This window comes from Pseudophryne corroboree, chromosome 7 (assembly GCF_028390025.1).
Source record: "Pseudophryne corroboree isolate aPseCor3 chromosome 7, aPseCor3.hap2, whole genome shotgun sequence".
NCBI lineage: Eukaryota > Metazoa > Chordata > Amphibia > Anura > Myobatrachidae > Pseudophryne > Pseudophryne corroboree.
This window is the reverse complement of record NC_086450.1, coordinates 333,846,139-333,862,380: the sequence shown is the minus strand read 5'-3', so window position 1 is coordinate 333,862,380 and position 16,242 is coordinate 333,846,139. Positions and strand designations below refer to the sequence as shown.

Below are 16,242 nucleotides of genomic sequence, written 5' to 3'. Positions count from 1 at the left end.
ATCTGATGAGAATTAAGTGAATTATTGAACGAACGGAAGCGCTGGTTAAGTGGTTTTCTCCATTTTTTGGTTGATGTTTCCACCTTGGGCTATGTTTGCACAGACTTTATCCAGTATAACTGAACGGATAATTCCTCCAACTCCTGTACCAGGGATAGGATACACTATTAACCCTTACATGCAGCTCCCCACCTATGGTGTATCACTTCCAGCAGCAGCTTCTCAAAAGAAACAAGCTGATAAACCGGTGGTAAGTAAATCTTCACCCTCACCCTCACAGGTTCCTCATGATTCAGATGAGGATTTCATCTGAAGATGAAAGCTCAATTAATTCTACTTCGGCATACGAAGAAGAGGAGGAGGAAGGTCTCAGCTCAGTGGATACAGCTAAGTTAATTAAAGCAATGAAAGCCATTCTATCCTTAAAGGATTCAGCAGAGCCTGTGTTAAAAACCAAGGCACCTGTGTTTAAATGTCCCAAAACAGTTAAGACTGAGTTTCCAGGGTCAGATCAGCTGACGGAAATTATGGAAGAGGCCTGGGCTATGCCCAATAAGAAGTTTAGAATTCCTAGGAAATGGAATTCCAATTATCCTCTTCCAACTGGGGATTGTTTTAAAAGGGAGGTGGCTCCTAAAGTAGATACGCATGTGATTAGATTAGTGCGAAAATCTACATTACCTTTGCCTTCAACAGCATTAAATGATGTCACGGATAGGAGAGTGGACGGTTTTCTAAAAAACATTTTTTCCCTGTCTGGGGCAGTCATAAGGCCAGCCATGGCTTCAGCTTGGATGGCAAAGGCAGTGGCTAACCTGGGCTGATGCATTGGAGGGGGATTTTTCTATAGCTTCTAGAGAGCAGAAATCCCATATACTGTAGCTCATATAAAACAAGCTGCAATGTTCCTGGAAGAAGCAGCATTGGATATGGTTACTTTTGCCTCCAGGGCATCAGCTTCAACAATAGCTGCTTGCAGAGCAGTTTGGCTACTTACGTGGAAAGCTGATTCAGAATCGTTACCTTTTTCTGGGGATATTCTTTTTGGTAAAGAATTGACAGATATTCTGGAGTCAGAAGCAGATTCCAAGAAGGTCAAGTTTCCTTCCACATACAATTTCAAACCTAAAGATCCGGCTTTTCGACCTCAAGGAAAAAGTGATAGCAAGCAGGCCCAATACAACAAGTCTGGTAAGACTAAAAAGCATTGGGCTACCAGAGGACCGGTTGGGAAAACAGATAATAAGCCATCACCCTGATGGTGCAGGCCTCCACCTGGGGGAACCCAGGGTGGGAGGCAGACTTCTTCAGTTTGCACAGATCGGCAGCAGTCTACAACAGATGCCTGGGTGCAGGAAGCAGTATCTCTATTTTATGCTTTTGCCTTCAAGAAGCACCTTCCTCAAAGGTTTTTTGTGCCAGCCCGTCTCGGGTAGAGACGAAGGCCAGGGCTTTGTTAGAGGCAGTTCAGAATTGCTTCACTCAGGAGCAGTCATTCCAGTTCCTCCTGCACAACGAGGACAGGGTTTTTACTCCAACCTGTTTTAGTTCAGAAGCCAAATGGGTCTTTTCCGCCCATTCTCAATCTCAAAGTACTGAACAAATACATTTAGGTACCTCTGTTTCACATGGATACTTTACGTTCCATCATTTTGGCCATGGAACCAGGGGATTATATGGTATCCCTGGATATACAGAATGCTTACCTACATGTTTCTATAGCACTGTCCCATCAGTGCTATCTCAGGTTTGCTATCCTCCAACAGCATTTTCAGTTCCAGGCCTACCTTTTGGGTTAGCCACAGCCCCCAGAGTATTTACCAAGATTATGGTGGTTATGGCAGCTTATCTCTGCCAGCAGGGGATAAGAATTTTTCCATACCACGACAATCTTTTAATCCTGGCACAGTCACAGGAATTGCTCCTATGTCATCTCCAACAGACGACAATAACATGTCTGCAGAAGCACGGGTGGCTCATAAATTGGGCAAAATCATCTCTAGTTCCGTCACAACGGATGACTCACTTGGGGGCTGTACTGGATTCAGGTCTTCAGAGAGTAAGTTTACCTCTGAACAAGATATCCAAGGTCTAGTCAAGGATTCAGGACTTGTTACACAGTCAAAAGGTATCCATTCACGCAGCAATGCATGATGGGTTTGATGGTGTCAACATTCGACATGGTGGAGTATGCACAATTCCACTAGAGGCCTCTGCAGCTTGCCAAATGGAATGGGTTGCATCAGACGATAAAAACACAGACGATGTCTCTTACGATAGAAGTAAGGTCATTAGCCTGGTGATTACAGACATCCCACCTGGACAAGGGGAGACCCCTTTGGATATCAGATTGGGAAATTATGACAACAGAAACCCGTCTCCAGGGCTGGGGAGCAGTGTCAGGAAGGTTGTGTTTTCAGGGGCAATGGACCAGGGAAGAAAGTTGCCTGCCAATAAACATATTGGCACTTCGGGCCATATACATAGCACTGATTCAGGCAAAGGACATTTTTTCGGGGAAAACCGGTCCAGTTCCGCTCGGACAATGCGACGGCGGTAGCGTACCTCAACCATCAGGGAGGAACTAGCAGCCGAAAAGCGATGGAGGTAAGTCACATACTAAAGTGGGCAGAACTTCATCATCCAGCCTTGTCCGCAGTGTTCGTTCCAGGAGTCCTAAACTGGGAAGCGGACTTTCTCAGTCGACACGCCATTCAGGCAAGCGAATGGTCTCTACACCCGGAGGTCTTCCAGACTCTAGTAGACAAGTGGGGGTTGCCAGAGATAGATCTCATGGCGTCCCATCTGAATAACAAAGATCTCACATATGGGTCAAGAACAAAGGATCCCAGAGCGATCTTTGTGGATACCCTGTCGGTGAGATCGGATTTTCATCTGGCTTATGTGTTTCCTCCAATCACCCTATTACCCAGGGTGGTGAGAAAGATAAAGCAAGGGAAAGGTGCCGTGATACTAATAGCTCCGGCTGGGCCCAGAAGACATTGATACACAGATCTGCAGAGGATGTCGATGGATGCTCCACTTCTGCTCCCTCAACGTCAAGATCTACTGATGCAGGGTCCTTGTTATCACAGACATCTGGATCGACTGTCTTTGACGGCAAAGCTCTTGAAACCTCTATCCTGAAGTCAAGATGATTCTCACACCAGGTAATTCAAACTATGCTTAGAGCAAGGAAACCTTCCTCAGCTCACATTTATCACAGAATATAGCAAACCTATATTCATTGGTGCAGTGAATGGAAAATGGACCTTAAAGCTTTCAGAGTTTCCAGGGTCTTAGCATTCCTTCAGGCAGGAATGGATAAAGGTTTGAAGGTGGCTTCCATGAGAGTGCAAGTGTCGGCATTGACTGTGGTTCCAAAAGAAAATTGCCAATTTACAGGAAGTGCACACTTTTTTCCAGGGAATGCTCCGCATTCAACCTCCTTTTGTTCCTCCTACAGTGCCTTGGGACTTAAGTCTAGTCCTGAAAGCCCTTCAAGTTGCCCCGTTTGAACCACTTAATAAAGTGGATCTTAAGTGGTTGACAGCTAAAGTTCTCTTTCTACTGGCTATGATATCAGCTAGAAGAGTATCAGATTTAGGGGCATTATCATGTCGATCCCCATTTCTGATTTTTTTATCCAGATAAAGCAGTTCTCAGAACTTGATCTGGGTATCTTCCGAAGGTGGTGTCTAAATTCCACCTCAATGAAGAAATTGTAGTCCTGGCTTTACAGGTACCGAGTCTTTCTGCGGGAGATGCATCGCTGGACGTGGTCCGTGCATTAAGGATCTACGTGGATCGTACCAGTGCCATCAGAAAGAAGATTCTGTCTTCATTCTCTACGGATTTCACAAGAGAGGATGGCCTGCTGATAAGCAGACACTGGCAAAATGGCTTAGGATGACGATTTCAGAAGCATATTCTCAGGCTGATCTCCCGGTTCCGACTAATGTCTCTACTCGCAAGGTAGTTCCATCATGGGTAGCACAACATGGTGCTTCAGAAGAACAGATATGTAAGGCAGCCACATGGTTTTCCATTAACACATCTATTAGACATTATGCCTTGGATGCATTTGCCCCTCATGACGCTGAATTTGGACGAAGGATTCTCCTGTCCTATCAGGAGCGTCCCCACCACTAAATTGCTTTGGAAAATCCCATTGTTATCCTGTGGATAACCTGTGGACCCTGCCAGAGAAATATACGTTATTGTAAGAACTTACCGTTGATAACTGTACTTCTCCTAAGTCCACAGGGTTCCCACCCTGATGCACCCGATTTGAGGATCCTTTTACTCACTAACCTCTTCCTTCTTGTACGGAAGGGTGTGCATGTTTGTTCTTATCGTCTGATTAGGGCTATCTATGATGCTCCTGCCTTGAGCTTCGGAATACAACTGACTTGCCGGAGCAAGGAGGTGGGGATATATGGACGGGCCCGTTGTATGCTGGGAGGCCGGAAAAGCTTTGACCGATTGGTGCAAACCTGCTGTCGCTTCATCATATCCCATTGTTATCCTGTGGACTTAGGAGAAATACCATTATCAATGGTAAGTTCTTACCATAACGTATATATTCTGTCTATTTTAGAATGCAAAACAATCTCCAAAGGCTCAAAAGGAAGAAGCTGAAGAGCCAAAATAATGAAGTTAAGATCTCCGGGTTCCGCAGGAGGAATATGTAACGCACCCTGTAAAAATGTCTTAACTTCTGGAATATCATCAAATTTCTACTGAAAAACAGATAGAGCAGATACCTGCACCTTCAGGGACTACAGGGCAGGCCAAAAGCTAGATCAAGTGTAAGAAAGAAAAGATATCTAGATTGACTGAAAGAGCAAGAATGTGCTTTCTTGCACTCACACCATCTAACAGGTTTTCCAGACCAGATGGTAGTTTTGACTTAAGACAGCTTTTTCTTGTGTTCATCATGGTCTGAGCCAACTCATCTGAAAAACCCTGATCACTTAAGATCCTGGTTTCAATAGCTATGCTGTCATGGCCAGGTGATGAATGGCTTGGTGTAGAAATGGGCCCTGAGACAATAGATCTTCCCTCAGAGGAAATCTCTAAACTGGGGCTTCTGTCATACTTAAGACATTGGCGTGCCCGGCTCTCATTGGGCAATTTTGGGCAACAAGATTAACTGTAGCTCATTCTCTCGTCACTTTCTTGAGACTCTGAGGAAGCACTGGATGGGTTGAAAGCTATCCCATGTGTAATTTCCTAAAAACAAACATCCAATGAGTCCCTGGTTCTGGAACAGAACATTTTACGTTGTTGTTGTGCCTGAAGAGCATCAGATCTATCTCTGGAGCCTCCTAATCAGGTGACTGACTACTTCTGAAGAAGAGACCCTCCTTCTGGAATAAATACTGCCAAAGACGTCCTGCTTATCCGGCTGTCCCCACAAGTATCACTCCCCAATTTGTACAAACACCTCACAAGATATGAAGCCCTCTCTAAGTATAACATCAATAATTCAAAGACAAAGAGATTTATTTACTAAGAGTCAAGACACAGCTAGTAAAAGCATTGCCCTTTTAAATATCAGGCATAAAAACGCTCAGAAGTGTCGGGTTTTACAACCCAACCCTTCGTAAATAAACCGCAGAAGTTCCTTCATGTTTCAAAGATCCAACTGGACCTTCTGCAATCCGACTATAACTTTACCTGGACAGCTGACAAGAATACATATTTACAGCAGGTTTCCCTCTTACCCACATTACTCTGAGCTATAAAAGTGCAACTGTTCAGATGATAAAGGCAAATTATCTTGCTGCTAGGTTGAATAATAGCAACTAAAATGAACCTCCTGCCAATACTTCTCTACTTATTTCAAGATTATTGGTAAGTTTTCTTTCTCAGCTCGATAAATGGTTCAATCAGTTAATGCAAAAAAACAAAATGCCCAAGAACTAGCTTCCTGATCGTCTGCTAGAAAACATCAAATAGAGAACAGGTCTTCTCAGATATTAAACTATACTACTTTGCTTTCAACCATAGAAAAGTATTGTCGTGGTTCTCTCTGTGCAGTACCTTGAGATTGCTGCAACTAAAGACAATAGTTAGAAAACTGCCTTCCTGCCCTCTTTGTTGCATATTCCCTCTGAAGAGCAACCCCATTTCACCTCAGCTAACCCTTTAGTAAATTTTACTCTTCAATTCTGGGACTTACGTATAAATAACATATTTGGGTTGGGGTAAATGTAATGGGGTCTGAGTTTGCCGGCAGTGCAGGATTTTGGCCAAGAATTCCCATATTTGTAAAGTAAAACCAACCTTTTTTTGTCTTGTAAATGACTGCACTTTAAAAATATGGGCATCCTTGGCCAAAATCCCGCACCTCCAGCAAACTCAGACGCTATTACATTTACTCCCATATTTGGGTGGGGGGAGTGGAGACTCTGGCTCTTTCCTCCATATCTGGTGGACATATCCTAAGACTGCTTCTTCCTTGGATGCAATTGGAGCCCTTCTAAGCAAGATGGCCAGTATTACAATGGCTAAATCCTGTAGTCTTTACTCCTGGGTTTACCATAGGATCTTTGGATAAACAAACACACAAAAATACGATTACCCAGATGCTTTGTAGCCTCCTAAAAGAATTGCCCCATCTCACTAGCAGCTACTAAGGGTCATCAATAAATCTCCATACTACATACAGTACACTCACCTATGATGAAACACCACCCCCCACACACACACCTCACTAACATTTCTTCCTTATTTAAACATACATAGGAAGTGTCACACACGTCTGCAAAATAACCAAATTAGTTGCAGCTCTCATTTATTTCATTATTACTGTGGACTATTTAAAATATAGCTCAACCTGTAATAACCAGAGACATTTAGCATAATCCTGGCCAGGGCTATGAGCTAACCCACCGCATCAAGGCAGCTTCTCATTGGGTAAGTCCCTAACACTAACTACAATGGTTCAGGTCCGGGGGGCAGGACACCCCAAAGCCACCCAGCCAGACAACCCCAGGGCACCACAAGAGTGATACAAGTAAAGAATTAGATAGGTAGCAGCAGCTACTGCTGCATGTGTGAATAATGTGAAGAGTGAAAAAGAATGGTGTGAAAGTGTTACACATATATAAAACAAACTATAAGTGCCATAGTGTATTAAAATAAAATGTTAGATTGTGATGCCCCGAGGGTGCCCAGCCATGGCAGGTCCAGGAAGCCCCACGCCCCAGAGAATCCCCCCAATATTGACTGCCATAATAAACAAATGTAGGAGTCTTACCTCAGTGTGCTCATTCCACATATGTAAGCCGGAGTTAGTGTTAGGGACTTACCCAATGAAAGGCTACCTTGGTGCGGTGGATAAACTCATAGCCCTGGCCAGGATTATGCTAAATGCCTCTGGTTATTACAGGTTGAGCTAGTGTGAGATAGTGCACCTGCATCTTTTTCCCTCTGTATATTGTATTAAGGGGGTCATTCCGAGTTGATCCCTAGCTGCCGTTGTTCGCAGCGCAGCGATAAGGCTAAAAATCGGTATTTCTGCGCATGCGTATGGACCGCAATGCGCACGCGCGACGTACGGGTACAAAGGCATTTGTGGCTTCGCACAGGTTCTAGCGATGTTTTCATTCGCACTGGCGGCCGCAAGAAGAGAGACAGGAAGGGGGCGTTTCTGGGTGTCAACTGACCATATTCAGGGAGTGCTTAGAAAAACGCAGGCGTGCCAGGGAAAATGCAGGCATGGCCGGGCGAACGCTGGGCAGGTGTGTGACGTCAAAAGCCAACCCACCAACGTTAGAATCAACGCACATGAAGAGTAACTACAGGGCTGGTCTTGTTCTGCACAAAATGTTTTTGCAGGCGCTCTGCTGCACAGCAAGAAATAAATTACCAAGTAATTTATTTGGCGCTGATTATGAGCTGTTTGACTATAATGCTGCCAACACAATAAGGGCTAGTTAGGCCCCACAAATGGGAATATACAAATAAGAATTGGCGCTGAGAGACTAGATAAATATAAATATCACCATTTTAATAATCTTTCTAAAAGGTACTGTTGCAACAATAATTAGATGTAACATGTATAAAAAATTAGGGCATAATTTAGCACTGCAATCAATTTAATAAAATCCCGCTGGAACTCAAATTATAAAAGTTAATTCATAAATTTATGCCATAGTCCAGGAACAAATATTTGGCGAATGGAATAATTACCAACTGCTGTTGGAGATGTGGACCTTTAGATGGCTTGGTTCAAGATGCTGCTTGGTCCAATATTAAGCTCACGTCCGTTTTTGCAGATGACCAATTCGCTGATGTAAAAAGTTCCTATATCCGACTACCAGGCTTTTCGTCACAGGATGAGAGTAAGTGAGAGTCCAGCTCCTCCACCGACGCGTTTCGCTGTTTCTCACAGCTTTTTCAAGGTGATATGCTGCAGTGACTGAATGCCCTTTATATAGCAGTGCTAATAGCCCATGAATTACAGGTGTAACATAATCAATTTATAATATAAGACAAGCATTAAAATACAATTTCGATTATTTACCATGGTCTCAATGTCTGTCAAGAGAGCTAGATATTTGTTGATTTTTAAGTCTTATATTAAGTCTGTGATGAAAAGCCTGGTAGTCGGATATAGGAACTTTTTACATCAGCGAATTGGTCAAATGCAAAAACGGACCTGAGCTTAATATTGGACCAAGCAGCATCTTGAACCAAGCCATCTTAAGGTCCCCATCTCCAACAGCAGTTGTTAATTATTCCATTCGCCAAATATTTGTTCCTGGACTATGGCATAAATTTATGGATGAACTTTTAGAATTTGAGTTCCAGCGGAATTTTATTAAATTGATTGCAGAGCTAAATTATGCCCTAATTTTTATACATGTTACATCTAATTATTGTTGCAACAGTACCTTTTAGAAAGATTATTAAAATTGTGATATTTATATTTATCTAGTCTCTCAGCGCCAATTCTTATTTGTATATTCCCGCTCTGCTGCACTGGCGTTCGCACTTCTGCTAAGCTAAACTACACTCACCTGTGGGCGCGACTATGCGCTTGCACGGCTGCTAAAAACAGCTAGCGAGCGATCAACTCGGAATGACCACCTAAGTCTCAAGTAGAGTAGCACTTCATTACCTAATTATGGTGTGCAAACTAGGCCCCCCCTTCCTTTGCGATAAAATAAACAGATCCGATGTTTTGTACTCTGTTAATCATGTAAAACTAGCTAGCCTACATTGTGTTAGATATATAACAACCATTTGGACACATGTATCCTCCTCCTCCATTCCCCACTCCCCTCCTATCTCCTCTCTTTTGTCTCACGCTATTCTTTTCTTTCCTCTTTGCTATACCATTTAAACATTTTCTATTGTAATGTGCCTCATTTATTTACATAAACTAACCTCTCAAAGCTCATCCGATTATTCTAGATATTAGCCGTGACAATATGAGCAGTTTCCTTTTCATGCAACTCTAATTGACCCTTATCAGTTATTTTACACCAGCACTTGCTTTTCGCTGATAGTTAAGTGTAATTAGCATATACATATCTATTGTATTTTGCTTAACTGGAAAATCAATAAAAAGGAGTGTTATGGTAGACTTACCATTGTTAACTCTCTTTCTGCAAGGTACATTGGTTCCACAGTAAAACATCGGGGGTGTAGAGTGGATGCTGATCAAGAGGCACCAACAGGCTAAAGCTTTAGGCTGTCCAAGGATACATTGAGGCCTCCTCTATAAACCCCGCCTCCAGGCACTGGAGCTCCGTTTCGTTCACCACTCAAATGCAGGAGCAGGCAAGAGAGAAGGCAGATGTTAGTCAAATAGAACCACATTCTCACGACAGGAGAAGGTACCAGCGGCTAATGCCATACAAACCCATAGAAGCTAGGTGCGTCAGGGTGGGTGAACTGTGGAATCCAGTGTACCTCACAGAAAGAGAGTTAACAATGGTAAGTCTACCATAACTCTCCATTTCTGCAGCAGGATACATTGGTTTCCACAGGAAAACATTGGGGATGTCCTAAAGCAGTTCCACAAGGGAGGGGACCCGCCTTAGTGGGCATGAGAACCCGGCGTCCAAAGGAAGCATTCTGGGAGGCGGAAGTATCAAAGGCATAGAACCTAATAAAAGTGTTCACTGTAACCGCCTTGCACAACTGTTCTGCGGATGCGCCACGGCGGGCTGCCGAAGAAGGTCCAACAGACAGAGTAGAATGGGCTTTAATAACAGCAGGAGTTGGAAGTCCAGCTTGCGCATAAGCTTGTGCAATCACCATTCTAATCCAGCTGGACAAAGTTTGCTTATTCGCCGGCCAGCCACGTTTGTGGAAACCAAACAGTACGAAAAGGGAATCCGACCTCCTGATAGAGGCAGTCCGCTCCACATAAATACGGACAGCCCTTACCACATCCAAAGAACGCTCTTTGGAAGGTAAGTCTGAAGGGATAAAGGCCGGAACCACAATCTCTTAGTTAAAGTGAAAAGATCACCACCTTAGGCAAATAACCCAGTCGAGTTCGTAGAACTGCCCGGTCACGGTGAAAAATGAAATAGGGTGGACGACAGGACAGCGCCTAAATCAGACACCCGTCTTGCAGAGGCAATAGCCAGCAAAAACAGGACCTTAGACGTGAGCCATTTAAGGTCCGTCAACTCAACAGGTTCATTGGAGACTCTTGCAGGGCTTTCAGTACACAGTCAATTCCCATGGAGCCACATGAGGGACATAGGAAGGCTGAATCCTAAGTACGACCTGAGTGAAAGTATGAACGTCAGGTATAGACGCAATTTTTCTCTGAAACCATACTGACAAGGCAGAATGTGAACCTTGAGGGAGGCCAGATGGAGACCTAAGTCAGGGCCTTGTTGCAGAAAATCCAGAATACTGGAAGTTCTGAATGTAAAGACATCATAATTCTTATCAACACCCCAGGTGCAGTAAGAATTCCAAACACTGTAATAAATCCGGGCAGAGGCCGGTTTGTGGGTTTTCAACATAGTCTGGATACCTGCCTCAGAAAACCTTTGGCCTTCAGGAGTGATGCTTCAAAAGCCATGCCGTCAAAGCCAGTCTGGCCAGACACAAGGGCCCTGTACGAGGCAGTCCAGGTGCTGAGGAAGTAGAAGTGAATTCTCTGTCAATAGACCCTGCAGGTCTGAGAACCAATGCCTTTGAGGCCACGCTGGAGCGAATAGAAGTAGTATTCCTCCTCCTTGTTTGAGCTTCCGTAGCACCCTGGGCAGGAGTGACACTGGAAGGAACACATAGGGCAGCCAAAAGTTCCATGAAACCGCCAGTGCATACATGAACACTGCTTGAGGATCCCTGGCCCTTGATCCGAAGACCGGAACTTTGTGATTGTGTCAAGACGTCATAAGGTCTACGTCAGGTAGCCCCACCTGCTCACAAGGAGTTGATAAGACTTCTGGATAAGACTCCACTCTCCGGTGTGCACGTCCTGGCGACTGATGAAGTCCGCTTCCCAGTTCAGGACACCCGAAATGAGCACTGCCGATATGACTGGCAGATGGCGTTCCGCCCCACAAAGGATTTTCGACACTTAAATCCTTATCATGCGGCTTCGAGAGTTGCTTGATGGTTTATGTATGCCATTGTGGTGGCGTTGTCCGATTGTACTTGAATAGGCCTGTTCTGTACTAGAGGCAGGATGAGCATTGAACACTGTCCTCAGATCCAGAATATTTATTGGAAGGAGTAAATACCTCTTTGGTCCAATGACCTTGAAAAGAGTGTTGCTCCAACACCACTCCCCATTACCTCAAACTGGCGTCCGATGTCAGCAGGACCCACCCGGGGACCCAAAAGGGATGGCCCCTGCTTAATTGCTGGTCCTGTAGCCACCAAGACAGCGACAGGCGAACCTCCGGAGTCAAATAGATCATAAGAGATCTGATCGAATGAGGCAGGCCATCCCACTAGAAAAGGATTAACCTCTTAGTGGGCGGGAATGAAATTGCGCGTACTCCATGTCGAAGGTCGACACCATCAGGCCAAGTACTTGCATCGCAGAGTGTATTAATACTCTGGGGCGACAATGTAGTGTCTTATCCTATCCTGAATCTTCAGGACTTTTTCTGGATACGGACACAGTCTCTGACTGTGCGTGCCCAGAAGTGCCCCCAGGTGCACCATGCTCTGAGCTGGGACCAGTGAGGATTTCTTCCATTAAATAAGCCACCTGTGGTCTTGCGGGAAGGTTACCTGTCAATTGCAGATGACATAGGAGGACTTTGTGGGAATTTTCCTGAATCATCAGGTTGTCTAAGTACGGCAGGATTCTGACTCCCTGGCAACGGAGATGAGCCGTCGTAACAGTCATGACCTTGTGAAGATCCGAGGATTAGTAGCCAGTCCACATGGCAGAGCCTGGAATTGGAATAGAGGTTGCCATTATCAAACTGCATAAACTGCTGATGTGATATGGCAATAGGTATATGCAGGTATGCATCCTGTATATCAAATAGTCTCCAGGTTGCACAACTGAGCACATCATTTCATACGAAACCTGGACACTCTCACAAACTTGTTCAGAGATTTGAGGTTGAGTTTAAGCCGGATAGATCCATAGTTCGGACTACAAACAGGGTCGAAAGTAACCTCTACCTCTTTGGGGCTGAGGTACCAGCACAACCACTCCTGTACTCTGGAGAGAACTCACCACAGTTTGTAGAGCTTGCACCTTCAACAGATCCGAAGGGAGAGCCGTAGTGTAAAACTGGCAAGGGGGATGTCTCTGAAAAGAGACAGTATACCCGTGAGAGACAGCTTCCAGTACCTATGTTTCTGAAGTGGTCTTTAACCAGAGATGGGTGAACTGTAGAAGTCAGCCTCCCATCCTAGGATCCCCCAGGGGGAGGCCCACCCCGTCATACAGCAGGTTTGTCATGTTTTGAAGAAGACTGATGAGCTGCCCAGGATTATTTGACCTTGGACTATGTGGTTTTGGGAGCACGATAGTGTCTTGGGTATGCCTAACCTTTTGCATTCCCTTGAGGCCTAAAGGAACAAAAAGTGGTACCTATGCCTTCTGTGCAGAAGGATTAATGGTGGGGAAAAAATCCGGCTTAGCAGCTGCTATTTCATTTAGATCTTCCCCAAACATAATGTCCCCAGTGAAGGGGAGTACCTCCAAGGTCTTTTGGAGTCCAGGTCCACTTTCCATGACTTCAACCACAGTATGCGGCGAGCCAGGGAAGACGTGGTCGACGCCTTGGCTGCCAATACACCCGCCTCAGAGGACGCCTCCTGATCATAATAGGCGGTGGCGGTATAGTGAGACAGGTATTGTCTGGCAGTCAGATAAATCCTCGGGCAACTCTTCCTCTAATGCCTGAACCCACGCCTTATCGCAGCCCAAGAGGCAGCTATAGTGGGTCTATGAATGGCTCCAGTAAGGGAGCATATAGATATCAGGCATCCCTCCACACTCTTATCTGTCGGTTCCTACAGTGAGGTAACAGTGGTGACCGGCAGAGTGGACAACACCACGAGGCGGGTGACGTGAGAATCCACCGCGGTGGATTTTCCCATTTGTTACATAACTCTGCAGAGAGAGGATAGCGAGCCAAGGCCCGTTTTAGCAGAAGGAATTTCTTCCCATCTGATGTCCACAATAATGATCAGAATGGGGTAATATAGTTTTAACCCCCTTTCTGCTGGTTACATTTTGCCACAGTAATGGAATCCTCATCATCAGTGATTTGAAAGATATGATTATTAGCCTCCACTAAAGCAGGGACATCAATCTGCAAAGGAAAATCCTGGTCAGTAACACAGGAATCAGTATCTAACAGGACCGTATGCTCCCCCTCCTCTTCAGATGAAACATCAGAGAGGTATTTGGATTGCGAGGAGGAAGCAGCCCGCTTAAAGGACCCAGACACGTAGTGACCTGGTATAAATTTCTGTCTAGCCAGAGACGGACTCATTTCTGCAGTTTGGTTAGACAATTATTCCGCCCAATGCGGATTAATCATAGGGACATAGGAGGTGGCAATAGCACCAGTGGTCCTATAGGGGGCGCTATGTGTTCCACCAGAGTACCCAGTAGGTTGGTGAACGCAGGCCTGTGGCTCCATTGCAGGTGCAGGAGCTGCGGACTGACTGAGAGGCATATGACAATAGTACACATATCATCATATAATACTTCCCCCTCTGCTAAATCCCTGGAGCCTGCTCTGCATAACGTAGGCACTTCCACAGATTTACTGCCCTTTCTGTTAGACATTATGTGAAAATGCAACAACAGAGCGACTTAGTACGATATATCCAGACAAAGTACAATACCTGCGATTAAATCCGGTATTATGTAACTAAGTACACAGTAGAACATACCTATTGGATAAATACTGTGACGCACTACATTTGCGGACCCAGACGCATCTAGCTTATTAGGGTACAAAATTTTGTGTTTCCCAGATATAAATGTCACTATGAGTGAAACCACACAGCAGATACAGACACACACAATCATATGCAATGCAGAAATTATTAGCACAATAAAGCTGCACTGTATTATATATATATATAGCGTGGTCCTAGAATACTCATACATATCTATAACAGGTACACTTTTTCTTAACTAATGCTGTCTGTATAAAGACATGTAGAATACTCAAGTGTTTGTAAAGTCACAGCGCTGAGACCTTGCTCTACAGTCCCAGAGACCAGCCGCAACTATGCTCAGAAGATGACACCCAGTATCTCAGTTAGGAAGTGAGGGATGGTGTGAGGCAGCACCAGGGTGGGAAAATCTGCTCAGAGATGGCGCCCTGGGCCGGGGGAGGGGCTTCAGGTCAAGCGCCACCTCCCCTATGCTGGACTTCCTCCATGGGTACGGAGAGTCTTATTAAATTGGGTGCTAGTACACCCAACCTATACTCAGATGTCCTGGTGGTCTAGTGGGATCCCTGCTCGGAGACAGTGTCCATGCCAGCACTGCGACCCATCTTCTAGGTCGCGGACAGAGCGCGATTTAATGGCGGGTCCTGCCTGGGGAACACTCTTACTTCCTCTCCGTAGCAGCCACGCGAACCAGGAGAGCGTCTGCTAACATGTGCCTAAGCCGGAAGCATCTCCGCCGCAAGTACCCGGGAACTGAGCCGCGGGAGTATGCGACGCCGCTTGGGAGGTAATGGAGCTTGAGCGCTGAAGTGTCACCCTGACATACATTGCTGACAGCCCAGAGAAGAAATCTTCTTAGAAGCTTTTTTCAGGGCTGCCCAGTGCAGCCCTCCTGTTTGGTGACCTGCTGCTGCAGGCATCAACTCGAAACTGAGCTCCAGTGCCTGGAGGTGGGGTTTATAGAGGAGTTCCCAATGCATCCTGGGACAACCTAAAGCTTTAGCCTGTTGGTGCCTCTGGATCAAGATCCACTCTACACCCTGATGTTTTCCTGTGAAATCTAATGTATCCTGCTGCAAAAAAAAGTTTTTGAAAAAAAAACAAAAAACAGATTTATTATTATTATTACTACTACAAGAAAAATCCTTGAAGTCACATCCCTCAAAAAAAAACAAAAAAAACCTCTAATGCTTCCTGCTACAGGTTTGGCAGCACCTCCCTAGTCTTATGTAATATCCCAGTTTCAATTTGATGGTTACAATGTGACTCCTGTTTTATGAACATTCACCATAACATTAGACTTACTTGTCCTCCAGTTAAGATGTACGCGGATCTCAGATCCTCATCTGGCTGGTGGTCTGGAAATTTTGCTTTGAAAATTTCTCCAGTTTTAACATTGACCGCTGCAAATAATAATCAAAATGGTTTGTAACAAAATTCACCTCTGGAAGATAACCATTTTATGCATAAATAATAAAAAAGAAAGAAAGGCTTTATGCATTTAGTATCGGGAACAATTCTCAAAATGATGTAAAGTATTTATAAAACATCAACTGCAAAAAAGCTTTGAGGAGAATGTAAAGCGGTCCACAAATACAATGAGTCATTATTGCAAAGTTTTCATTGCAAAATATTTTCAAAATACTTTTCAAATGTATTTCCTCTGAAGATATAGAGGGGCACAGATAAAGGGTTTGAGGGTGCCCTGGCTCTGTGACACAAGGTATTAAAAGAAAAAACAAGCACAGAACTGTAGAATTTCTTCCTGATGAGGTCACATCTACCTTTATTTTATCACTATCCAGCTCAGGTATGACCAAAAAAAGGCAACCTGGAAATGCTACTATGTTAGGCTTCCAAGATCTGCTTCAT

At 44.7% G+C, this 16,242-nt stretch overlaps 1 protein-coding gene across 2 annotated transcripts in view; it reads right to left on the bottom strand.

Moving 5' to 3' along the window:
- Positions 1 to 16,242, bottom strand: part of NTAN1 (N-terminal asparagine amidase) — a 222,802-nt gene that overhangs the window by 12,233 nt on the left and 194,327 nt on the right. For both annotated transcript variants that reach the window (XM_063934359.1, XM_063934358.1), the window contains one exon: positions 15,676 to 15,773. In XM_063934359.1, coding sequence (XP_063790429.1) covers positions 15,676 to 15,773 — 98 coding nt within the window. The remainder of the gene's footprint in view (positions 1 to 15,675; positions 15,774 to 16,242) is intronic.